General features: G+C 47.8%; 2 protein-coding genes and 1 long non-coding RNA gene across 11 annotated transcripts in view; 2 read left to right on the top strand and 1 right to left on the bottom strand.

Annotated features, from left to right (window-relative positions):
- The first annotated feature begins 1,373 nt into the window (after positions 1-1,373).
- Positions 1,374-8,231, top strand: Cyren (cell cycle regulator of NHEJ). Of its 5 annotated transcripts, none has more exons than XM_069996834.1 (5): positions 1,374-1,452; positions 1,934-2,057; positions 3,767-4,021; positions 5,048-5,120; positions 5,789-8,231. In XM_069996834.1, the coding sequence occupies exons 3-5, from the start codon at positions 3,882-3,884 to the stop codon at positions 6,053-6,055; spliced, it is 480 nt and encodes a 159-aa protein (XP_069852935.1). In that variant the 5' UTR covers positions 1,374-1,452; positions 1,934-2,057; positions 3,767-3,881; the 3' UTR covers positions 6,056-8,231. The 5 variants fall into 5 exon arrangements, with proteins under 5 accessions (XP_069852935.1, XP_069852934.1, XP_069852932.1 ...); XM_069996833.1 differs by lacking the exon at positions 1,374-1,452 and adding an exon at positions 1,457-1,528; XM_069996831.1 differs by lacking the exon at positions 1,374-1,452 and adding an exon at positions 1,464-1,553.
- On the bottom strand, positions 6,127-25,313 carry Tmem140 (transmembrane protein 140). 5 transcript variants are annotated; one of them, XM_069996826.1, is made up of 4 exons: positions 25,270-25,313; positions 25,089-25,169; positions 24,686-24,959; positions 6,127-8,068 (listed from the first exon to the last, which is right to left on the bottom strand). In XM_069996826.1, exon 4 carries the CDS (start codon positions 8,042-8,044, stop codon positions 7,475-7,477), a length of 570 nt encoding a protein of 189 aa, XP_069852927.1. In that variant the 5' UTR covers positions 8,045-8,068; positions 24,686-24,959; positions 25,089-25,169; positions 25,270-25,313; the 3' UTR covers positions 6,127-7,474. The 5 variants fall into 5 exon arrangements, 4 of the variants coding, with proteins under 4 accessions (XP_069852927.1, XP_069852928.1, XP_069852930.1 ...); XR_011366952.1 differs by lacking the exon at positions 6,127-8,068 and adding an exon at positions 13,431-13,634; XM_069996827.1 differs by lacking the exons at positions 25,089-25,169; positions 25,270-25,313 and having other exon boundaries at positions 24,686-24,988.
- LOC138809819 (uncharacterized) overlaps positions 24,464-25,945 on the top strand; it is a 38,488-nt gene continuing 37,006 nt past the window's right edge. The window contains exons 1-2 of the long non-coding RNA XR_011366953.1: positions 24,464-24,522; positions 24,968-25,067. This is a non-coding gene — a long non-coding RNA (uncharacterized lncRNA). The remainder of the gene's footprint in view (positions 24,523-24,967; positions 25,068-25,945) is intronic.

Genomic DNA, 25,945 nt, shown 5'->3' with positions numbered 1-25,945 from the left:
TAGTGAATACCATTGTATCTGTCAATTCCAAGAAATGCCGATGCTTTGAGGTTGACTGTACAGTGTGTGCACGCCTCACGGCTTGGTTCCTTAGCTCTGCCTAGGCTCTTATGCAGACACAGGCTTCCTGTTGATAGGCCTCAATTTCCAGCCATCAAGAGAATTTGAAGAAAACATGTGCCAGGGGGGTAGGTTGTTCTGGGAGTGGAAAAACAGTTTTCTGTTCCTTTATTCTGGGCCCATGCTCCCCTCGCCCCTGGCCCATTAGACTTGTCCTGGCTCATAAACTGTGAGGCTGAGGCCTCAAGAAGTTGGTGGCTGACCCCATCATGGTGGCCCGGGGACAGGCTGGTTCCTGTCTGGAGAGGCTGGGGGGATGGGGGAGGGCATGCAGGGGTCCGTGACAGCGGGATGTTGTTGGGAGTTGGAGCCATTGGTCCATGTCCTTAACTGATTTCTACAAACACTTCCTACCCAGCCTGCTTCCCTAGGGGGCAGAATTGGCATTCAAGAAGAGCCAGGAGGAAGGGTCTGGAACCAAGAGGATGCAGGTAAAGAGAGAACCCCCCCCCACACACACACTGTGCTGAGGGGGGAGGGGGGGCTCCAGGTTCTCTACACCCCTTACACCCCAGAGAGGGTACCATAACCATCTAGTCTGCCATCACCCCCCTTTTTTTTTCTTTCTTTTTGGTGCCAGTATCGGGGCTTGAACTCGGGGCCTTGCACTTTTGCTTAGCTTTTACACTCAAAACTTGTGTTCTGCCATAACTCCCACTTCTGGCTTTTTGCTGGTTTACTGGGGGTAAATTCTCTAAGCCTGTCTATTTAGGTTGGCGTAGATCTGCGACCCTCCTCTCTGAGCCTCCTGAACAGCTAGGATTACAATAGGATTACACCAGCGCCTGTTCCGTCTTTGTCATTTTGGGAAGGAGAAGGTATCAGCCAGAATAGGCCGCCCTGTGACTGCTTGTGCCTGCCTTTGCAGTGGTCTCTCTCCCGGGGTCTTCGTTCCTGGGCCTTGGGCTGCCCCGGTTGTAGTGGATGATCGTTCACATCACTGGAATTCACCTGGGCATAGGTGCCTCCGTCCCTTTGCACAGGGAACGCACAGCTCAGCAACGTTTGCAGTGGTTTGAGATAGAGGCACGCAGGCTTCCCTTGTCCCCCTGCAAGGGCTTTCTTGCACGTGTCTCCAGCCGCGAGCCTTAGGCTCCGCTTCTGGTGGGAACCCCCAGAGGGCACAGCGCCCCCTTCCCTCCCCCTCTGTTCCCATTTAGGGGTCTGGGAATGGGGGCCTGGGCTTCGCTTGCACTTTGGCGCGGCTGCCTGCAGGGGGCGCTAGGGCGCGCGGCCGGGCCGGGAGCGCGCCAAGGCCGGAAGGGGCGGGAGCCGCCACAACCGCTCGGAGGCCCCGCAGCGGACGGAGGCGCGCGCGCTGATCCCTGCCGGGTTGGCACAACTGTCCAGAATCTTCCACCCCGCCCGACTCGGGAGAGCAACCGGGGCGGCACCCGAGGAGGCAGAGGTCCCACCGAGCACGAGAGCCGCGGGTTGGGCCGGCCGGAGGGGCGCGTGGGGGGGCGGGCAGGTCCCGGCGGCGGGGCCCCGGGTCGGCGGGGACAGCGCCCCCTGCCGGCCGCGGGGAGCGCGCCGCCGCGGGGAGCGCGCCGCCGGCCCCGGGTCTGCAGGGGACGCGGCGCCTCCTGGGAGGGACTTTGGGGTGAGTTTCCAAGTGGATCATGCACAACAAAGCGAAACGAATCCTTTCATTCCCAGGGAAGGGTTAACATGACGGAGATCTCCTTATTTCCGTTTGGAAGTGGCGCATTGCACGTCGTGCCTTAGACGGTCTAGATTTGGTTATTGCTGAAATTACAGTGGGTGTTCAAACATTCTCCCTCCCTGACTTGGTCACTGAACTTGATCTTAGGTTAATTGCTGAATGACTTGGACTGACTGCGTTGAAACATGGCGATGAGCCGATGAGAGCTTGGGGAACATTTGGCTGCTAGAGATCAAACACCAACCACCACCAGATGTGAGGTTCAGCAAAGGTACCTGCGTCTTTGTTTTTGTAACTTGCTACAGACTGATAAGACTATTCCCCCAGAACTTTCAGGGGCTTCTGGGGATTCTTTTTTCTTCCTCTCTGCAAGATTCAGATCCTCTGAAGTCTGATTTGTAGCTGATGTGAAGATTTCAGTTTTAAGGTGTAGCCCAGGCTGGTCTCGAACTCATGATCCTCCTGCCTCATCCTCCCTGTTGATTACTGGTGTGCGCCACCAGGACTGGCAAGATCTGTTTTAAATGTATTCATTTTTAGAAAACTTTTTCATTGCCAAGACACTTTTACAATAGGAAAAGCCATTTAGCACCTTTTTACCCGTCTCTGGCAATTGAGTCGATAATGACAAGAAGGGTATGCCGTGTTAGATCTGTCTCAGAGTTGTGAGAACTGACCTGCAGACGGTGTACTTCTGGCAGATTCTGGTGCCTTAAAACAGGATTTACACTTTCAGGTCCTGGCTGCCATCTTGGGTGTCTGATTGGCCTTGTGCAAGTTAATTAAGTGTGAGTTCCTTGTTTGTAAAGTAGGCTTAGTGATCTGCATCTTTGGGTCCACAGATGGGAATGCCCATTGGCAAAGGTTTGTCTTCTGGCTGAGCAGGTTAGGGCAATGGGCTGCTCACTTTCTCTTAACTTGTAAATGGCCATTCTGCGTGAGTAGTACATTATCAGGAGAATATCTTTTTTTTTCTTTTTCTGGTATTGGGACTTGTACCAGGCACTGTCTCTGAACTTTTTCACTCAAGGATGGCACTCTATCACTTGAGCCGTATCTCTACTTCTGGCTTTTTTTTTTTTTTTTTTTTTTTTTTTGGTGGTTGATTGGAAATAAGAATTTTCTTGCCCAGGGTGGCTTTGGACTTGAGTCCTCAGATCTCTTCCTCCTGACTAGTTAGGATTGCAGGAGTGAGCCAAAGGGGAACAAAGGGGAACAGCTGACTCTTCATTGGCTACTTTCTAGGCACACCTCTGATCTGTGGAAGGTGGTTTTAGGTGGAGTGGGAAGTGGAGACCTTTATGTAGGTGGGGACTGGGCTTCAGTAATAGCAGCTGAGGCAGAAGCAACTGGAGGTGGTGAAAGGTGAAGTCATGTTAGGTGAGAGAATAGAGGGGGGGATGGAGTGAGGCTGGGGGTGGTGAGGGTTCTAGATTCTGTGGATCAGGAGAACCAAATGTTAGCTTCCAGGCTTCTCTGCAAGTTAAAATTTGACCAATCAGAAGCATCTTCAGATTGTGTGGGGGCTTGGCTTATGTGGTGGGGTGTGTAGCTTTGTCCAGTGCAATATTTGTGTGTGTGTGTGTGTGTGTGTGAATGAATGAAATTGGCCTCAGAGGTTCTTGGAAATGAGAAATCTGGAGTGTTGAGGGAGAGAGAAGGATGAGAATGGTTAGAACTGGGGTGCTGAGGAGAAGAGGCTCCTGGGACTGCAGAGGCTATGAGAGAGTGTTTCTGGTTGGACGAGGCCCCTGCGTGGGGCACTGGGGCAAGTCACAGAGCTTTGCCTTCCTGATCGGTTCTCCTGCCTGCTACCACACCTCCAACCTGACACTGCTGATGGCTGACTGAGGCTCCTGGGGCGTGTTCACTCTTGGACTCACCTCTGGCCTGCTCCACGTTGATCAGTCATAATGGCTGACCAGTCATTGCGGCAACTGTTCTAGCTCATTGGAATTCACTGACTTCGTTCTTCTTTAGGCATTAAACATCCGCTCCTACTTGGAAGAACTAAGTCTCTAACGCTTGGTGTGGCAGGAGTCCCGAATCAGAGAAGCCAGGCATTTAGTGTGGATCCCGACGCTTCTCTGTGGAAATGACAGAGATGCAAGCCTTACAATCTGGGAACAAAAAGAGGATCCTCCCCTCCTGGATGACAGCCCAGGTGGCGGAGAGGAAGGAGGTGCTGGTGAAGACGCCCAAAAGGAGGAGAACGACACTGGTGGCAGCCTCCAGGTGGGAGCCTCTGGCCAGGGCACTCTTGGGGAAGATTGGAAGGGGAGGAGGGATCTTCAGTGTGGTGGGTGGCGTTTCTCCCTGACTAGGTCTTAGGTGGTAGGCTGGGTGGGCGGTGTCACAGGCAGATGCCTAACTCTTTGTTGGTGATGTTTCTGTCACCAGGCCCTGACTGTCAGCTCATAAATGGTGGGTTGTGCACACAAACCAAGCTCTCAGCCATCATGTATCCAAAGTATTGGTCTCCAGCTAGGCACTGGTGGTTTATGTCTATAATCCCAGCTACTCAGGATGCTGAGATCTGAGGATTATGATTAGAAGCAAGCCCTGGCAGGAAAGTCTGTGAGAATTATATAACTAATAAACTATCAAAAAGCTGGAAATGAGTTGTGGCTCAAGTGGTAGAGGGCCAGTCTCGAGCAAAAAAAATTCTCTCAGTTCCCAGACCCTCAGTTCATGCTCCAGGAAAGGCACTTATACATACACGACCGGCAGCACCCCTGACCACATTTCTGGATAGACAGTTGTGTTTTTTCCTTTTCTTTTCTTTCTTTTTTCTTTTTCTTTCTTTTTGGTGCCAGTACTGAATCTTGAACTCAGAGCCTGGGTGCTGTCCCTTAGCCTTTTTACTTAGGCCTGATTCTCTTATCACTGGAGCCACAGCTCCACTTCTGGCTTTCATTGACTAATTGGAAATAAGAGTCTCATGAACTTTCTTTAGAGTAGCTAGGATTACAGGCGGCATGACCTACATATGGACATAGCTGGCCTTTTGAGATGGTTCCAGTGTTGGAGTAAGTGTGACACGTTCGGGTACATTTTGATCTTGGCTTGTGGCCTGCATCTGCTTGCATCCGCTGTGTCACACCCAAGGTGCAGGTTTCAGGGATTGACCATTGTCACCCAATCCCAGTTCCCTGGGGAGATGGTGGAAGGTGGGGAATGTCACCCTCGTGCTCTCATTCCCTCCCCATCCTAAGACCTGAGTCCCTTTGTCCCCAGCTGTGGCCTGTGTCTTTGTTTCAGACCTACAGTGAAGACCGTGTACTTTATGAATGAAGCAGAAATGGTGGATGTGGCCCTGGGCATCCTGGCTGAGGTAAAGTCCATGGCTTGTCTACTTACTCTTGGGACCACAAACTCTCACGGACACAAGCAAGCCTAGGCCCTTGGCCATTGTCAGTAAGAAGGGTGCCGCGGGCAGCCTCAGGGTCCTGCTCCTCTGGCAGCCACTTCCACTACCTGCCCCTCACTGGCCCTTCTCTCCCCCAGAGCCCCCTCAGTCCCTCCCTGTGGGGGTAGATGCCAAAGGGGTGGGCCTTGGGGGCGCCAGGCCTGGGTGGGGTGTGACTGGGTACTGATGTGTATGCAGACCTGACAGAGTATTGGCCTGTTTGCGTTTTGGAGAGGGTCCCAGTTGGATGCGACGACTTCCAAACCTTTGCGCCTATCCTTGGCAGAATGTCCTGGAAGTTTCCTGCCTTCCCCAAGTAATAATAATGATAATGTCTTAAGAGTACTGTATTAGAGTACTTTCTAGTCGGCCAGGTGCTTTGAAACTGGGTTATCCCATCCATCAGTCCTTGGAGTAACCCGCTAGCAGTGGGGTGAAGGGAAGGTGGGTGCTTGCCTTCAGGTGGGTCTGGGGTCTTACGACGAGGTGGGCGCAGGGCCTGGTCTGTGCAGCTGCTCCTGAGCATGTGCTGTTGGGGAAGCAAGCTCTGTGTGTGTGTGTGTGTTGAGCCTGTCATTTCGTCTGCCCCACAGGGTCACAAACAGGAAAAGCCCTGGGAACAGCCAGCTCTGGCAGGCCCTGATAAGCCACCCTGCACCCTCCCCTGCCCCGTGTCACCACATACCAGCTCCCCTGGGAGCAGCAGCGAGGAAGAGGACGGTGGGGAAGATTCCCCTGCCCCGGACCTCAGCCCTGCACAGGGAGAGGGGGCACCCAGTGGCACCTGCAGCAGGGCCTCCGAAGAGAAGGAAGAGGAAGAAGATGTATTAAAATATGTCCGGGAGATATTTTTCAGCTAAGGAGTGAACAGTTCACGCAGAAGAAGCCTCTGTTGGCCACTGCAGTCTCTCCCAGTTCAGAGGGTCTGGAATCACAATTATTTGTTTTATTTGGATATCAGGATACAGAGAAAAATGAGGCCTTGGGATCCAGCTTCTCCAACGAAAGAGACTTTCTTTGACATCTCTGACAATTTTTGAGGAAAAGTGTGGCTGGGAAGAATGCTGGAGTTTCTAGAACTTACTCAGTAGGCCCTTTCCCTGAGGAGGAAGCCTGGGCTAAACAGTTCCCACCAGAAGTTCTCCAGAAGCAGGCGTGCTCCCCTCCAGCCGGCTGGCAGGATAGGCACGATGCCACAGTCCCCTGCCCACAGGAAGCAGAGGCGCCCCGGGGGCCCCTCTGTGCCCCTCATACCATCTCCCCTGGCTGACATCTTCTGTCCACCTGGTGGCCTCTGGCCTTGGACCTTGGGCATTCGAAAAGCAAGACAAGAACAGGAGCCAGGAGATGGTGATCAGGACAAAAGATCCCAGCAGAGACCATGTTTCTGCCTCTGTCCAGTGTAGCTTTTGATGGCTACAGATTGAGTTCTGTCATTGCCAGACAGGGTTTTTAATACACACATGTCACAAATACACAGAATTCTCCAATGCATAAGTTGTCAGCTTCTGTCCTTCCTAGCTGCGGGTAGAGACCTGAGGGATGCGGCATTTGTGAGTGGGGGCCACGCACTCGTGTGAGCTGTACTCTTGGGTCACGAGAGAAATCACACACCACCCACTCTTGGTCTGTGGGGTGCAGGGCCTTTTCATCAGCTCCTTCAAAGCCAGCACACCTCTTTGTGCCCTGTGTCTTCTCTGCATTCAATCCCTGGAGGCCATTCCTGGGCCCTTGGGAGTAGTATCCTATTGGGAATGGCGGCCCACTGGGAGTGTAGCTTGTCGATTGATTCCTCACCATGGAGGAAGGCTGCTCGCCAGGCCTTGTAAGACACTGAGGTGCTCTCATGATCTTTCATAATGGTCCCATTTATTGCCATAAACTAAACCATGACTGGGCTCCAGTTTGGCAATTTGGCGAAATCAGCCTGGAAATGGAGTCCCATGATATTAAACGTACCTCCTTCGCCCTCTGGAGGCTAGAATAACAACCATCCAGGTCAGTTCATTGAAGCAGGAATTCATGGGGGGATGGACGGTGTGGTTTTGTGGGGTTCTTAGAAATCCCAAAGGACAGACAGTCTGCTAAGAAGCCACAGGCGCCCCGCTGTCCACACCACCTCAGCCCCGCCTGCTCAGTGGATGGTTCTGTCTGCTGGAGCTTGAGGTCAGCATCACTTATGAAACAAGATGGCCCAGAAGATGTGCCAGCCCTGGCATTTTCTCCTGGCATTTTCTCTGTGCAGAGGTGGAACTGAATCCTTGCAATCATGTGAGCCTTTAGACAGAACTAGCAGTTCTTAAGCTTGATCTTGTCCTGACCTTTGGAGAGAACACAGCTGTGGCCATAAACAAGAGGAAGAGTAAGACCTGGGCCAGACCCACAGCTAGAAAGCCAGGCCCCAGGAGGGAGAGCGCAAGCCACTTCCACACATAGCACAGGAAGAGACCCAGGCCGCTGGCCAGCATCAGGGAGGACATGGCCAGGAAGCCCACCGCCAGCTGCCACTCTCCCTCGGTACCGTTGCACCAGGCAAGGAGCAGAGGCAGAGGAACAAAGAGGGTAAGGACAAAGGCCCCGTACACGCCGAGCCTAGACAGTGCCAGGCCCACCCGAGACACCCCCAGGGCCTCCAGCTCCGGGAAGACGTGGCACTGCAGCGAGCCTGTGTCCTCACTCCAGAGGCAGAAGTTGTAGAAGCCGATTGTCAGGTCGGGCAGCTCCACGAGGTTGCCGGCCTTCCAGAGGAGGGCATAGAACAGGAGGGAGATGACCACAGCTGTGAGGATCATGATGCCCACGAAGGGCCCGCGGCCATCGCCATCCCGCCATAGCCTGGGGATGGCCATCTCTCCTGCCCCTTGCAAAGAAACCTGGGAGAAAGTCACATCAGTGAGTTGTTCATGGCTTCTTTTTTAAGCCCCCCCCTTTTTCTTTTGAATGGCCTGCTCCCTGCATTTCCTGACATTTCCACACACAAAAAAAATCTAGGAGTAAACTCATTCCTTCCCACCCCTGCCAGGAAAAAAAAAACAATCTTCTGGGAGGATATAAATGCCTGAGATTTTCTACCTGAAATGCCCTGGGTCAAAGGCTTTGCTGCAGCCATTAGGAGCATTTGCGAAGGAGTCTCAGATTCTTCCTGAGTTTGAGTTTGAGTGAGGCCTGCGCGTGCTGGTCTAAAGGTGGAAGCAGATGTTGGCCGAGTGCTGGCTTGTACCACAGCCGCCATGACAGCCACGGGGGAGCTGGGGAAACTACCCAGGGGTGGATGGACCTTTGTCAGGGAGGAGAGCCACGCCCACTGATGGGGTCCATCCTGTCCCCAGGGCACAGATCAGAGCAGACCCTGACAGAAGGGACAGAGGGGATCACTGTGAGAGGGAAACAGGAAACTGGTGGAAAGTTCTAGACGTCACTACCCAGAGCAGAGAAAGGAAATCTGGAGGGGAAATCTGACAAAGAATACAACACTTGATGATCCTGAGAATACCAAAAAGCATTGTGTGCAGTTGAAATCTTAGAAGAAAAAAACAATTGATATGAAAAATAATTGGGCCTGACATATAATACTAAAGAATTTTTAAATGCATACTTTTGGGGGGGCAAATTATCTTTGGCCTAAAGGGACTTTTTTTTTCTAGGTGAACTGGAGAATTGTCCCCCTTTGTGTGTATTTCTGAAAACATTTTTCTACTGATTAAATGAGACCACTGGTCATTAAGGGGAAGTCATTAAGTTCAAGTAACTTGATATAGATTCTTATGGGGTGCTGTGCTATAGACAGCTTTTCTTAAAAGTAGAATGCATAAAAGGCAAACAAAAACTAGGGATTTTTTCTAGGCTAGATTAGGAAAAGTAATGATCCCCAAATTAAGCAAACTCATTTGTAATGAAGGGTATTTGCAGCAAAATTGTATAGCACAAAGAGATTTTATGTTAAGTTATTATAATTTGCTCAAGAAGTGGTTTGTGAAGCTCAGGCATCAATGGCTCATGCCTATAATCCTAGCTACTCAGGAGGCTGAGATCTAAGGATCATGGTTCAAAACCAGCCCAGGCAGAGGGGCCATCAAAGAAGCTGGAAGTGGAGCTGTGGCTCAAGTGGTAGAGCACTAGCCTTGGGCAAAAAGCTCAGGAATAGCACCCAGGCCATGAGTGTAAGTTCCAGAACTGGCGTACACACACACACACACACACACACACACACACACACACACACACACACACACACACACACACACACACACACACACACACACACACACACACACACACACACACACACACACACGAACCAGTTGGTGCTCTTCTCTGGCTGAGGAAGGCACCAAGACAGGAAGGCTGGCTGCCATTACCCAAATACAGCCTAAGCCGAGATGAGCAAGTTCATTCCTATTTCCACTGTGGAATAAGGTCTCGTCTAAGGAAGTGCCATTGAAGCCTTGCTAAACAATGAAATAGGAGCAGACTATAAAACATCAGTGTGACCCAGTTTTATTTGAAGCCGAATAGCATATGGAATGTGAGGCAGGGCGTCCAGTATGAGGGAGACATACATATCACCAACACAGAATGTGTGCACCTCTGTTGCACAAGGTCATGGTTGCCTTCTTTCAGAGTGGGGAGGAGGGACGGGCTTTGTGGAAGGAACTCTCTCATATTCATTTCTAGAATGCTGATTGCATTGGAGATCCAAGTCAAAGTTGTTAGGTTGGGAAGAGAAAGGAAGGAAGGAAGGGAGGTCGGGAGGGAAAGAGGGAAAGAATCTCAGTGGTTCTAGATCTCTTTGGTACACCTCTGTACTTATAACCCTGTCCCTTGCATCTTTAGATGGCAGAACAAAGCAATAGTTTTCCTTTTAACAAACAAAACACAACAACAAAAAAAAACCCAGTGGCTCATGGCTATCATCCTAGCTACTCAGGAGGCTGAGACTTGGAGGATCACAGTTTAAAGTTAGTTCCTGAGACTCACTTCCAAAATATCCAGGAAATAGCAGCATTGGAGGCATGGTTCAAGTGGTAGAGCTCCAGCTCAGCAAGTAAGACAAGCAAGTTCAAGACCCTGAGTTCAAATCTGGGGGGGGAAAGGAGACAGAGAGAGAGAAACAGATAGAGAGGAAGAAGAAAAGAAGGAGAAGAAGGAGAAGGAAAAGGAGAAGTGTCGAGAGCCCTGCAGGGAGTCTCTCTGCATGATAAGCTTGACTATCTCACTGGAACATCTCTCGAGGCTATTTACAGAATCTGGTCTTTGCATCCTGCCCCAAACAAAGACCAGGTAGCTGCTATTGACCACCTTTTCACATTGCCCTAAGCAAGCATCCTGCAGCTGCTACACCCAATGAAAAAGCTTCCTTGTTCTAAGCATATAAATACCCCTGTGTGAAAAATAAAATTTGGCAGCTTGATCAGAATCCTTGTCTTGCTGTCCTTCTTCGTGTCTCTTGTCCCTTCATTCCTTCTCGCTTAGGTTCACCGCCCTCGTTGAAGTCCTGCGGGTCGGGACAACTGGCCTTGAGCCTCTGACTAAGGAAGGAACGCCATCCTCCGGGAAAACTTGGCCAAGTACAGTCCGAGATCGCAAGATCGCCTCGACAGACCCCACCAAGAGACAGATCCAGGAGGAGAGTGGGGACGGCGCATGGTGAGTGACCCACCATGGGAAAAGCAATGTCGTCACATGATCTATTTCTGTCAGACCTCAGGGAGGCCTTCAAGACACGGGGAACGCGGGTAAGAAAAAGGACTTAGAATTATTTTTCTCATTCATAGAGGACTTGTGTCCTTGGGTCTCCTTTGAAGGAATCATAGATGCAAAAAGCTGGCAAAGAGTAGGAGATTGTTTAAAAGATTATTATGAAACCTTTGGTTCAGAAAAGGTTCCTTCTACGGCCTTTTCCTATTGGAATTTGATTAATGACATTTTAAAATGTTCTCTGTTTGATAGTGGAATTTTAAAACTTGTAAAAAGGGGAGAGGAGGTTCTCCAACAGGCCTCTCGGCCCCCCGTGGCTTGCCCATCGGTTGTATTAGATCTTGAAAATCCTTCTCAAAAGGTAGATGAATATTATTATCCTGTACCCCAGACTGCCCATTCCCCTCAGAATAATTTAAATCCCGAGGAGGAGACCCAATATCATCAGCCTGATAGGCCCCCTTACTCAGTCACTCCCTACCTCAGACTAAACTCTCTACCTCAAATATTCCGCATTCCTCCTATGCGCCCCCTCCCTTTTGTGACCCAGCCTTTCAAGGGCCCACTGCCCCTCCAGATCCAGATCTTTTTTCTCCCCCCCCTTTACCTAACCTGGCACCTTTACGCGAGACCCTTCAACATAGGCGAGAACACCTTCAACTTTTAAAAGAACTGCGGTCCCTTGATTATGAACTCCGCATACTGGCCTTGGCCGATAAGCCAAAAACACCTGATAAAATTAAGGTTAGATCAGGCCATCAATCAGTTCTCGCCTTTCCAGTAACTCGGAGCCAGACAGATAAGATCTCAGAGGGTGAGGAGGATGAATCAGAAGAGGAGGAAAAGGAAGATGAGGAACAGGATACTGGGGATGAAGTGGAACAACCCACCCAGGGAAAAGGCCAACAAGAGTATAAGAGGCTTAGCCTCCGGTTTGTTGAAAAGCTTAAAAATGCATGTGCCCAATATGGCCCCACTGCCCCTTATACGTTAGCCTTGTTAGAAAACCAAAGTGCGCGCTGGCTCACCCCTAATGATTGGAAGTTCCTGGCCCGCGCCACCCTTAGTGGGGGTGATTTTGTTTTATGGAATGTGGACTTTAAGGAACAATGTAGAGAGACCGAGCAAAAAAATTTGGCTAAAACATCTTCAAAAACCTGGACCTATACTAAACTTTTGGGTAATGCGCCCTTTGATACCAATGCTAAACAGGCGCGCTTTCCTGCCGGACTTTTGGCACAAATTCAAAACGCTGGCCTTTATGCTTGGAAGCATCTCCCTTAAAAGGGATCGGCTACTACTTCCCTGGCAAAGGTTAGACAGGGGCCAGAGGAACCCTACAGTGACTTTGTCTCAAGGCTTAACTTGGCTGCAGAAAGGCTTCTTGGGCCTAGTAAAAGTGAAAGTGCCTTTGTTAAACATCTTGCCTTTGAAAATGCTAATCCAGCGTGTCTAGATGTCCTCCGACCACATAAATACAAGGGTGACCTCTCTGAGTTCGTCAGGCTTTGTGCTGGAGTAGGAACCGTCCATGCCATGGGACTCGCCATAGGTGCTGCCTTTACCAAGGCATTTCAGGGTTCAGTCCCCAGCTCACATACTTTCGGCAAACAAAGCCAAGGGGCAATGCCCTCTCAAGCTACAGGTAGACCACTCCCTGCCATTCTTTGTCTTTTAGATTAAGAACAAGCGGCCCCAAGGTGGCTGCCAGAACGCTTGATAAAACAGGTTAATGGCTTACCACAACCCAGGGGAAACCTTCCCCCACCACCCCAGGATGATGCCTTTTCTCTTACAAATGCAGCTAGAACTCCAAAGGTAGACCTTCCTGTTTGAATTTATTAAATAACAGATTAATCTCTTGGTTTCTAAGCCCATACAGGTTCATCACCATCGCCTTGATATGGCAGACCGCGGCATTGAGATCTAGGATTTACCCCAGGCTTTTAATTAGTGTTTTTGCCATGAGCTTGTTCCAGTGGGAAACAGCCCCCCTTCTTTTTCTTATTTAGAAAACCCTCCTTATTCATAACTCCTGACCATTCAACGGGCAAGACCTATTGCCATAAGGGATAGGTTCGCCCCTCCTCCTATAGGCCCCTCCGCTTGGGGGAGGATGCACCTATGGGAGGAAGAAAAAATGCTCTAATCAAGGGTGCTGGTAAGACTGCAGGGGGATGGATCCGCGAGATCCCAAAACCCAAGACCCTCTGGTGCATGACGGTTGGCATGCATACCCACAAGCCATCTCCTCAAAAAACATGCCAAGGGCTGTAAAATTCCCCTCCCCGAGTGAGGACGCTCACTCGGAGCGGAGAAAAACCCTGGGCCCTTAGAGGAACAGAGCCTCTGTCACCCCCTCAAAAAGAGCAGCCAACAATTGATGGTCAATTTTCTAAATAAGAAAGGGGGAGATGTCGAGAGCCCTGCAGGGAGCCTCACTGCATGATAAGCTTGACTCGCTGGAACATCTCTCGAGGCTATTTACAGAATCTGGTCTTTGCATCCTGCCCCAAACAAAGACCAGGTAGCTGCTATTGACCACCTTTTCACATTGCCCTAAGCAAGCATCCTGCAGCTGCTACACCCAATGAAAAAGCTTCCTTGTTCTAAGCATATAAATACCCCTGTGTGAAAAAAAAAAATTTGGCAGCTTGATCAGAATCTTTGTCTTGCTGTCCTTCTTCGCGTCTCTTGTCCCTTCATTCCTTCTCGCTTAGGTTCACCGCCCTCGTTGAAGTCCTGCAGGTCGGGACAGAGAAGGAGAAAGAACAACAACAAAAGGAGGAGGAGAGGGGCAGAGAAGGTGGCTCAGTGGTAGAGCGCTTGCCTTGCATGCCTGAGGCCCTGGGTTTGATTCCTCAGCACCACATAAGCAGAAAGAAGCCAGAAGTGGCGCTGTGGCTCAAGTGGTAGAGTGCTAGCCTTGAGCTGAAGAGCTGAGGGACAGCGCCCAGGCCCAGAGTTCAGGCCCCACGACCGGACCCCCCCCCCAAAAAAAAAAGAGGAGGAGGAAGGAAAAAAGGAGAGAGGAGAAAGCTCTGATTTCATATGCCATATTCCTTCCATAAGAACAGAAAGTCCCTTCCCCCACCCCTAGGAGGGGCACAGTTCTATTCAAAGGCCCAAATGTATGCCAGAAATGAGAAGAGAGATCTTTGTCAGACTTGGTTGTGGAGAGGTGCCTGTTAGAACAACGCCACTTGAATCTATCTGCCTCTGCATGCCACTTGGCAGCAAAGCCCTGCCCTCCCCCACCAAGCTCAACTGAGACACTGGATGGAAGGAAGCATCTGCAGCCCTTCTGTGGCATTGATCCCAAGCCCTGGATAGCCTGAGAGGCCAAAGACCCCCATCTCCGCAATATCCCAAGCCCTGGATAGCCTGAGAGGCCAAAGACCCCCATCTCCGCAATGATGCTTACTACGGACTGCAAACAATGGCTTCAATGCATACATTCTCAGCCAGACAGGCTGAAAAGCTACATATCCAGTGTAGCCCAGGATATGAAAATGATTGCCAACAGTTTTTGAAGATGTCTTTTGCATATTTAACAATTATGTAAAGGCTGGCATCTGTGTTTTCAATGGGCTTCCATATTTTATGATGTAGGCTGGATTTCTGGTTCAGGGACCTGGTCCACCCAGATGTATTGGAGGAAGTGAGTCTGGATGTCTGCATTACCCATGAACTGACCCAGGGTGGAGCTGGGGGTTGGGGGAAGAGGAGGGGTGTACCATCCACTTTTCAGTGTTCCCTCTTATTTCTCCTCTTTGAATCCTTGAGTTTAAGGAAAATAGTAAGATGAACCATTTTTCCCCTTAAAGACAGAACTCAGTTAAAAAATTTAGCTGCGTGCCCATGGCTAGCTAGCTAGCTACTCCAGGAGCCTATAGCTGAGGATCAAAGCCAACTCTGGGCAGAAAAATTCTGGAGACTTCAGCTTCTTCAGCTAACTAGCAAAATGATAGAAGTGGCGCTGTGGCTCAAGTGGTTGAGTGTCAGCTCTGAGCAAGAAAGAAAAGAGACCGGTGTCCAGGCCCTTGAGTACAAGCCTCAGTACTAGCAACCCCCAAAAATAATTTAAATAAATAAATAAAATAAAAAAGATGGCATATCTCTCTGGGAAGAGATTGCATCAACCACCTGCCTACAGCTTTGTTTTAGACTTCCTCATTTTCTCTTAGGTGACAGTTTGGAGGTTTGGGGTGTTTTTTCTTCTTTTTAAAAAAATTGTTTGTTGTTGTTGTTGTTGTTGTTGTTGGAGACCGGGTGTTACTGTGTAGTCCAGGCTGGCCTCAAACTGGAGATCCTCCTGTCTCCACTGCCTGAGTTCTGGAATTAGAGGTATACATCACCTTGCCTGGACTTTTGGAGTAAGGCAAAATGAAACCAGAGCCAAATGCTGGTGCAGTTGGCTCGCCTGTAATCCTAGCAACTCAGGAGGCTGAGATCTGAGGACTGTGATTCAAAGCCAGCCCAGCCAGGAAAAGCCATAAGACTCTTATCTCCAACACACTGCTCAGAAAAAGCTGGAAGCGGTGCTGTGGCTCTAGTGGTAGAGTGCTAGCCTTGAACAAAAGAAGCTCAGGAACAGTGCCCAAGCCCTGAGCAAAAAAAGCAAATTGAGTGTTTAAGGCCCTGATTTCAAGCCTTAGTCCCAACACGCACGCACACACACACTCACACACACACACACACCGCCATGTGGTTATTTTACATGCATGTGTTATGTCCAAGCTTAACAAGACAGCTGCACTACACAGGTGAAGGGTGGTGTTTGGGTCATAGACATTCTCTGCATCGGATTGGTCCACATGGCTGTCTGTTGTTGGAAATCTGGGTAGACTTAAGGAAGTAGAGGCTTGTGGCTAGACCTTATTTCTTTTCCTAAAGGTGCCCCAATGCCAGCATTGGATATTTGGTTGGAAACCCTGTGAGATTTCTCCATACTCCAAAAGCTTGCCCGAGTTTGTTTTCAACACCGTGGATCCTCATATTTTCTCTACAATGACCTTTTGAAGCGAAAATCTTCCACTTCCTTCAAGGGGCAAAAGGGCTGAGTCACTGTGGTGACCATTTTTATTACACAATAAAGTGAGTGTGACACATGCTGTTTTTGTTCAGAAAACTAGGGAGAGAAACATGAAAATGCACAGGAAAAGTAAATAGCGTCCATCACTACTGGTCCCAGAAACCACGCTCAGCCCAGCTCCAGTGATATAGAGTTAAGTTCAGACAAACACGCGTTTGCATTATTCCATCTGTGAATAGCCTCGCCACGTGCTTTCCAGTCACACCAGAAATGGGTTCCTTAAATGCTGCCTTTACAAACTCCATGTAGTGGTGTCATGGATTGTTGTTTTTGTAAGTTAGGCTTCATAATAGTAGCTCATAATATTATAAACTATGCCAGTTTGTGAATTCCTTGATGTTGCTACTGGTGGCTGAGGGGAATGTTTACTATCTCTTTCTCCTTTCTCTTCCTTCCCCACATTTTGTTTAGCAATATGATCAGACTGTGTTGTCCAGGCTAGACTGGACCAGGGTTCACTATGATCTTATCTGAGTCTCCTGGGCAGCCGGTTCTGTAGGCATGAGCTACTTTGCTCATGTCCACAGCTTATCACTTCTTTCTTACTATTGTGTATTCTTGAGTCATGTTTTTTTTTTTTTCCTCTGTGCTGGGAATTGAATTTAGGTCATTGTATTTGCTAGACAAGCACTCTACTATTTGAGTCACAATCTTTTTGCTCTTGTTTGTGTGTGTGTGTGTGTGTGTGTGTGTGTGTGTGTGTGTGTGTGTGTGTGTGTTTCACAGTCTTGAGCTAACTTTGCTAAGGCTGGCCTCAGACAGTGATCCTCCTTCCTCTGCCTTCCAAGAAGCTGAGCTAGTCCTGAGCCTTTTAATTTAGATAATGACCCATGATGAACAATTATTTTCTCTCAGAGTTAGTAAATTTTAACATTTTCAAGTGTTTGATGTCTATCTAGATTTCTTCCTTTGTGAAGTTTTATCAGCACTTTAAAAATCACTTTGGGGCAGGGGTGAGACCCTGTGTTTGATCCTCAGTAATTCATGTACACACACACACACACACACACACACACACACACACACACACACACACACACACAGAGGAACACATAGAAACATGCACATAAATCATTTTGCGTTTTAGTTTCTACTTGTCCCTTTGATCCTTTGTAGGCAAAGGCTGTCTGAATTCTGCCACTGCAGTTTTTAAACTTTTTTTTTTTCTGTCAGTCGTGGGGCTTGAACTCTAGGCCTGGGCACTGTGCCTCAGCTCTTCAGCTCAAGGCTAGAGCTCTACCACTTGAACTGCAGTGCCACTTCTGGCCTTTTCTGTTTATGTGGTGCTGAGGAATTGAACCCAGGGCCTCATGCATGTAAGGCAAGCACTCTACCGCTGAGCACCTTCCCACTGCAGTTTTTAATAAGGAAGTACAAAAACAGCAACTAAAAATCTTTGGTTTCCTTTCTTGGAGTTCATTTAATAAAATATTATTTGCTATGTTCATATGCACCTAGCTACTGAGCCTCTTGTGTTGTTCATTTGTATTTGGGAGGGTAAAGAGAGGGCACAGAATAAGGTAGAACAAAGGGTGAGCAAATACAACAGCAGTACTCACTCACTAGACACTGTGGAAAATGAACTGTACATCTGTGGGCTGGGGACAGGAGGAAAAAATTGGGAGAGAACAAGGGAAGTGGAGACAGCTCAAAAAGAATTGTAATCATTATGTGAATCATGTAACTGTAATCCCCCTATGTATCACCTCTACAAGAAGAGTAAGGACTAAGACACACATGTAGACTCCCCGACACTGTGGATTTGACTCCAGTTACCGAGAGCCACCAAGTGAGCCTGACATTAGCACAGAAGTAATTGTGCTGAGGGTGGGGCACAACTCCCAGTAAGGGAGATGGAAGGAATATATTATCCAAAGATTGACTCCAGGCAGGTTTTTGCTTGCTTATTTATTCAAGCATCTCTAAAATTATTATTCTAATCAAGGAGTATAGGGTGATAGCTGAAGAGACACAAGCATCGCGTCCTTTCATTGTAGATCATGTTCTTGTTCTAGTCATAGTAAAAGAGCAGACCATGGGAGTCCAGCCAGTTAGAATCCTGGCACACGACTGCATTAAATATTCCTCTGGCTGCACTCCAGAGGCTGAGACAGGAGGCTAACAAGTTCTAGGTCAGGCTGAGCTGCAGTGACTTGACTCAAAAATAGCCACAAAAATAGCTCCCTCTGGGGAGCAGGACATCTCCAGACCTGACCACCTGGACACCAACAGAGAAAGGGGTGAACCAGGAAATTCCTTCAGAGCAGAGATTTGTGTTCTGGTCCAGGCTCTGCTTGGCAATAAGGAACAGGTGAGAAGGTGGAAAAAACAGTAACACTGTTTCTTACGTGGGGTGGGGAGAGGGGCTGGTACTGGGGCTTGAACTTAGGGTCTGGCCGCTGTCCCTTAGCTTGTTTACTCAAGGCTGGCGCTCTACCACTTGAGCCACAGCTCTACTTCTGGCTTTATGTTGGTTATTTGGAGATAAGAGTCTCACAGACTTTCCTGCCTAGGCTGGCTTTGAACCGAGATCCTCAGCTCTCAGCTTCCTGAATAGGCATGAGCCACTGCCACCTGGCTCTGCTGGCTTCTCATTTTTATCCCAATATTTGAGATTCCCCACAAAACTCTTCTTTCCCTCTCCCTTTCCATCTCCTCTCCATCTCTTTCTCCCTCTCCTTCCTCCTCTCCTCTCCTCCGTCTGATATAAAAACAACTACCCACCCCTTTCTCAGTGTGTTCATTTTGATTCACAATCCCTACCTGAATACCTGAGGTATTCACAAGCCGCACTTTATATACCCAGGCTGGATTCTCACCGTGTTCCCGAGCTCCTCCTGCACACTTTGTCTGATCCTCTCCCTGTAAAGTTCATCTTTTCCCTCAGGCTGGCCTCCCCGAGCACCCCATGTTGATACCCGAGCAGATCATCCACTGCCAGCGGAATCCTAGTCCACTCACTATGTCTTTCATCAATCCAATGCTGGCAGAGAATGTCCTCTTCTTTTAGGCCCCTCTCAAGCAAGAGAACCAGAGTCTGGAACATTCGAGTTCTTGCACTAGTGAATAATATCATGATTTCCTGCAGGCATTTGTGTGTTCTGCAGCAGACTACCAAGAAGGCTGGCTGGAGCGGGGAGGGGAAGGAGGACTCTTTTTTTGGGCCACATTCACAATCCTTAGCTCTTCCTGATTCGATAAGAATAAGGTCCCTTTGGCCAGGTGCTCATGCCTGTCATCCTAGCTACTCAGGATGCTGAGATCTGAGGATCATGGTTCAAAGCCAGCCTGGGTAGGAAAGTCCATGAGACTCTTTTCTCCAGTTAACCACCAGAAAATCAGAAGTGGAGCTGTGGCTCAAAGCTTTGGAGTGCTAACCTTAAGCAAAAGAGCTCAGGGACAGCGCCCAGGCCCGAAGTTCAAGCCCCATGATTGACAAAAAACGAAGAATGACAAAAAACGAAGAAAAAAAAGAAAGAACAAGGTACCTCCATATTCTCACAACATGTTATCTCTCAGACTTCTAGGATTATTTTGTTTTTGCTGGTGTTGGAGATTCAACTTAGGGTCTCTAAGCAAATGCTCTACAAGCAAGCTATACTTCTAGCCCCCACTTTTACTCTGAATCTCCCCACCTTAGCTTCTGCCACAGTGGATTCTATATTTTCTCCAAAAGCCTCAGGACCTTTGTACTTGCCAGTCACCCTGTCTGGACACTTTTCTCTTAGGATCCTGTCTGTCTCCCCCTCTCCTCTTCAGGTCACTGTGGGCATGTGACTTACAGGGCACAGGTTAACCAAAATTGCAGTGACCCTGTCCATGTCCTCCTGCCCTTCCTTAAAGTGTCTCACCCAACCCCCCAGACCTGGGAGGTCTGTCGGTCGGATCCATTTTTCTATTTGTGTGTCTGTCTAAAATGTATCTGTTATCATTCTATCTCCAACACCCAATACCAGCTGGGACCCCTTAAGAGACCCTGACTATAAACAACTCTTGAGCTCCTGTTTGCTTCATTTGTATTCTTCCGAGTTTCTAAAAGTCAAATTTCCTACAAGACTGTCCTCTTTCTTCAGATCTCCCACTCCAGCCTCCGGTGTCAGGAGTTGAGAAAATGGCTACAGGCGGTCACAGCAGGCCTGCCCCGCCTTGTCCCGCCCCACCCAGCCCCTCTCCCAACACTGGCGACTACAGCTCTTAAACCTGCTGCACAACTTGCATGTTCTATCTGTGTGACTTAAGAGAAAAAAACAGACCAGGTGTTGCAGTGCACATCGATAATCCCATCTATGAGGGCGGTATAGGTAGGAGGAGGATTAAGGTCCAGGCTGTTCTGGCCTAAAAGCATAAAAATATAACTACCTGTAAAAAAAAATTTAAAAAAAAGACTGGGATATGGTCAAGTGGCAGAAGGAAGGCGCTTAGCAAGTGTGAAGGTCTGAGTTCAAACCCCAGTACCACCAAAATCGACCCCCTACCCCCACAGGTACAGGTAAGTTGCTAGGTTTTTAGCTCCTCCAGCCTTTCCTTTCCTGAGCAATGGAAGAAGGCCGTAGGGCAGTGGATGGGCAAACCTGCTCTGAGAAGTCCCATCAGCCAGCGCGGCTGAGGGCTCTGCGGAGACCTGTGGTGTCCCAAGGGGCTTGTTGACCAGTGAACACAGTCAGTGGCTCATGCAGTGAGGCACCAGCATTGAGCTGAAAAACCTCAGCATAAGCTGTAGGCCTCAAGTTCAAGCACCAGCACTGGAACACACACACACACACACACACACACACACACACACACACACACACACACACACACACACACACACACACACACACACACACACACACACACACACACACGGCTCTTCCAAGGGAGACTAGGAGACTTCACATCCTCACTGAAATTGACTTTCCTAATCTGTAGAATGGGCACAACTGTAGAGTCTCTTTTGTAGATGTTAGATGAGACAGAGCTCAGTGGCTGAGCTGAACTCCAAAAAGCTGTCTTCTGGTGCAGCTGCAGGTGGTGACTTCAGCATGTTGCGTGCAATCATCATGAGTACAACATCTCTCTGTCCCCTCACTAGTCACCTGCCTTGGGACAGTTGCATCACCCCCATGGTGCTGGGCCACGGGTCTGATCAATCATGTGTGTTTGTGGGAACAGTGATGGTCACTTTGCATATGGGTTGGCCAGGGTTGACTGTGGCTAAGAATGGAAAGCGGAGACAAGACTGATGTCAAGATGGACTGATGTCAAGCACGAATGAAAGGAGACCAGGGAGAACTTGACTGAACAAAACCAGCACAGTAAGAACTTCAGAGTGCACAGGAAGGCTGACTCTTCACCTGTCAGAGAAGGCTCCCAGCGCTGGATCAAATGGGTTTTTTTTTGTCTGTTGGGTGTTTTTGTTTTTGGCCCAACACATTTCAGATTAGTGGCACTCAAGGTTTAGGTGTGGCGGCCATAACAATAAAAAGGGAAGAAGAAAGGGAAATGTGTCATATTTCCTTTGGCAGAAATATGAGGCCAGGGCCTATTTTTTTCTTTTTCTTCTTTTTTTTTTTTTTTTTTGTCTTTGGCAATAGTAGGGTTTGAACTCAAATCTTCATGCTTGTCAGGCTTGATTGCTTGAGCCATGCCCCTCAGTCTTCTAGGTGTTTAGAGTCAGGCTATTGTTCAATCTGCTGGACCTGTTTCCTTGCTTGGATTTCTTGTTCTGTGTGGGTAGCCGTCATAGCACCAGGCTGTTATGAGAAGCTGCCATGTTTGGGATTTATAAATAAAAACAGCTTTCCCAGCAGAAATTGGAGTACACCATGAGATTGTAACATAAAGTTAGAAATGTAAGTCTAGTTGCTCACGGGTGTGTGGAGCCATTGGAATAGCTGCTTAAATGGTTCCATTAATAGAACCTTGTATTTGTTTGAGTGTTTTGCTATTTATGAGCTTTCTTTAGCAGATAACCCAGTTAGTATCAAAGGTTACAAAACATTTACAGTGGGGAAAAAAAGAATCCTTTAAAAAGTAGGCAATGAGCTAGGTGCTAGAGGCTCACACGTAACCCCAGCTTCTAAGGAGAATAAGATAGGATGATTGTGGCTCAAAATCAGCCCATGTAGGAAAGTTCATAGGACTCTTATCTCCACTTAATCACCAAAAAAATAGATGGGCAGATAGATAGATAAAAATGCCAGAAATGGAACTGTGGCTCAAGTGTGGTAGAATACCAACCTTGAACAAAAGGCCAGGACAGTGCGCATGCCCTTAGTTCAAGCCCTTCTATCAGCAGACACACCCACAAGGCAGGCCTTCTCAGTTTAGGGGGAGCTGAGATTTCTAGGGCCCAAAGCAATATGAGGACCACATGGAGACATTTCCTGCAATTGTCAGGAAATTCTCTATCCCTGGCCACTGTCAGTGCCAAGATTTCTAGGGTCTGGAGGGACTGCATGGAGTAAATCGTTGAGCTTGTGATCCACTTTGGAAGACAGACACACCAAATAGAGGTCTTTATTGTTTTGTTTTGATTTGTGTTGGTTCTAGAGTTGAACTCAGGGCCTGGGTGCTGTCTCTTAACTTTCTTTGTTCTAGGATAGTAGTGCTTTACCACTTCTGAATCATAGGTCCACTTCAGCTCCTTTGGTGGATAACTGGAAATAATCGTCTCATGGACTTTCCTTGCACAGGCTGATTTTGAACTATGATCCTCAGATTCCCAGTCTCCTGAATAGCTAGCATTATAAATGTGAGCCACTGGCGCCTGGCTCCAGAAACTATTTTAAGTTTTCATCTCACTCTGCATACCAAAATAAATTCCACACAGATTCAAACACAAACATATAAGAAAAGTCTAGAAAAATAAATATTTGATTTATGGAAAGAGAACATACTGCACCGAAGAGCAAATCAAAGCCACACAGAAAATCTGTGTGGCTTTAACTATTTAAAACTATAGATTTCCAGACACTAAAACACACCCCCCAATAAAAAAATCCGTTATCATGGCAAATATCTATGATGGAAGTGAAATGATGACCATCTAGCTACAGTAGAAAACATTCCTGTAAGTGGTGACAAAGAGCTCTGAATTTCTTAAAAACAGACAAGGGCATAGGAAGAAATAGATCCCAACAAGAAAAGAGGGCATAGGAAGAAATAGATCCCAACAAGAAAAGAAACAATGTTGTTAGCTAACATGAAAGACTATCGGTATCTTTTCTAATGTTATCAAATATATATCAAGTTATATAGCATGTATGCTTAGCAAAACTGTATATTAACAACAACAACAAATCCCTTGATATGGTAGAGACAAAAAGTGATACAAATTTGCAGAGAAGTGATTTGCAATATGCATTAACCTCCCAATCCTTTATAACCATATTATTTTAGTCTTGTAATTCCACTTTTTTTATTGTAAGGATGCAGCTTCCTTAGGATTAAATGCTTCAAAGATTTCTATAAAGATTGTTCACATAATATTATTTCATTTAGCAAGTGGGAGGCAACTTGGATTGTCAGTATTTCTAGAAGTAAATTATAACCGATGGCAGGTAGAAGGAGTTATTTTTCAAATGTTGATGTTAGCTTGTTATCTGTGTTATTTCTGGGGTGTAGCATTAAAAGCAATTGTTCTTTTCTTTTTTTAATCAGAAAGATTCCCAGGATCCTGTGCTATTTTTATGAAAAAAATAACAACAACTATAATCTTAGTTCTTAGAAAAAGCAGGGGCCAAGATGGAGTAAAAGTTGAGAAAAGGGAATATGCTTCAAGTGGAAAGAATGTCATGTGAACCAAACCTCCAATTTTGGGGAGGGATGGGCTGTGGGAAGATGATACTAGAAAAAAGGAAATAAGCATTTTTTCTTTATTCAGTGATTGAATGCAAGTAAAAGAGTAGAATAGAATGTATTAGTGAGACAGCTCACATTTTAAAAAGAAGACTGGGAGAGAGTGAGGGAAGGGGTAACAGTGTCCAAAGAGAAATGTACTCATTACTAGATTTATATAATTGTAACACCTCTTCTGTACATCACCTTTATAATAGCAATAAAAAAGAGAGGAGAAGCAGAACAGTGGAAGAAGTAGTAGTGGAAGAGGAGGAGGAGGAAGAAAACGCTTAAGATCAGCACTCAGAGAATTGAAATCTCATCTTGATTTCCCCGCAGGCTATGAGACCTAATCTCAGTCTAATAACCAAGCTTCTAACAATCTCCTAACTCTATTCAGATCTTTGAGTCAAGAACACAGATCTTTCCAGCAATCTTAGTGTGTACTGAAACTCCACTGTTGTTAAACTCCAGTTTAACAGCTGCACTTCAGTGACCTGCTTTCCAGCGGCTGCCCGGTTCTCATGTACAATGTGTTCCCAAGCTACAAAACATTTGATTTGTACAGATTGTGCAAAACCCAGCTGTCCAGAGTTCATCCTGCATATTTCAAGTCAGTTTCCCCTTCCTTACCTTCAGCTGTTTCTGAGGCTAACAATCCACACAGGATGATGCTGGATGGTGGGGTGAAAAGGGGAGCAGAGAGAAGACAAGGTGGGGGCGGATCACACACAGGAGGGAGAAAGGTCACAGGCTCTCAGCCCCCCCCCCCCCCAGGCCCTGCTCTGTGTGGCTAGACGGTGAACCATGGGGGAAGAAAACCCGATGGTCACCGGAGACACCTGGACCAGCCATGGAACTTGGGAGTGGTACTTACAATACGAAGGTGCAGAGCCCGCAGGCACACTCATGAAAAGGTGGTTGGAGAAGTCACCTTCGCTGGGTGGATTCTTGCCTCTGGCTGGCTTTCTGAGGGGTAGGCTCCCACAGTTGGGGCAGGGGAGGGAGGGGTGGCCGGAGGCTGAGCCCTGATCTGATGGCTCTGCTTCCATTCACAGTGGTGTCTCAGTAAACAACTCTGAACTTTGCTGACTGATGTCACTTCTCAGCTGATTTCACTTTCGGTTCTTCTCTCCCTTGGTGGCCCGTGACTTTTCAGAAAAGAGGAATGAAAACAACTTGGTACTCCCCAGAAGACACGAGCCTACCCCCCACCGCCCTCCCCACCTGAGCTGGCACGGTGCAGTGCCCAGACCCAGGTAAGAGGGAGAGTTAGTTACCTCCCAAAGTGATTGCAGGACAGAAAGTAGATGCCCGAGTCTCAGAACTCCCCGTGATTTGATCTGCAAAATCAACACAACCTAGAAAGAATAATAATGATAATAGATAAACCTTACTAGACATTTGCCCCTCTCCTCCCCCCAGGATTCTTGCCTGCCCCACAAATGCGACCCAGGTCACCTCCGTTCTTTTGGGAGAGCAATGCCATCTGCTTTCTGTTTTCACGGATCAGTTTGAGAAACAAAATGCTGTCCCAATACATTAGCCTTCCCACTGGGTGATGAGACCCAGATTAGAATTTCTGGAACATCTATTTCATTGCAAAGCAAAAGGAAGATTTTTATTGATTTGTTTTTGTTTTTAAATTGTAGAATCTCTTGGCCAAAGGTTAAAAATTACTTTCTTTACTGAACATCACCACTGGAACTTAACTTTTCCTGATTCTCTTTTTACTTGGTATTTTTTGTGCTGGTCCTGGGGCTAGAATTCAGGGCCTTGAGTGCTGTCTCAGAGTTTTTATTTTATTTTATTTTTTACTTAAGGCTAGCTCTCTTTCTACCACTTGAGCCGCAGCTCCACTTCTGCCTGTTTTGTTTTGTTTTTTAAATTGCCTATTGGCGATAAGCATCTAAGGGACTTTCCTCCCCCGGGCTGGCTTTGAACTGCAATCCACAGATCTCAGCCTCCCAGGGTTACAGGCATGAGCCACCAGAGGCGTTGGCTTCATTTTTGTTAATTTGCATTAAATTTTGGGAATTAAACCCAAGGTATTGGAGATAATAGGGACTCACTGGACCACCAAGTTACACCCTTAGCCTTAACCCAGTGGAAATTTCCTAGGGGCTGGAAGTGGGGT

The sequence above is a fragment of the Dipodomys merriami genome, unplaced genomic scaffold (genome assembly GCF_024711535.1).
Source record: "Dipodomys merriami isolate MVZ:Mamm:240054 unplaced genomic scaffold, mDipMer1.0.p SCAF_5, whole genome shotgun sequence".
Classification (NCBI taxonomy): domain Eukaryota; kingdom Metazoa; phylum Chordata; class Mammalia; order Rodentia; family Heteromyidae; genus Dipodomys; species Dipodomys merriami.
This window is presented reverse-complemented; position numbering and strand designations above follow the sequence as displayed.

Coding starts and splice junctions, on each gene's coding strand:
- Cyren (XM_069996834.1), top strand. CDS start 3,882: ATGACAGAGATGCAAGCCTTACAATCTGGGAACAAAAAGAGGATCCTC. Junction 4,022..5,047: donor ACACTGGTGGCAGCCTCCAG/GTGGGAGCCTCT, acceptor TCTTTGTTTCAG/ACCTACAGTGAAGACCGTGT. Junction 5,121..5,788: donor CCCTGGGCATCCTGGCTGAG/GTAAAGTCCATG, acceptor TCTGCCCCACAG/GGTCACAAACAGGAAAAGCC.
- Tmem140 (XM_069996826.1), bottom strand. CDS start 8,044: ATGGCCATCCCCAGGCTATGGCGGGATGGCGATGGCCGCGGGCCCTTC.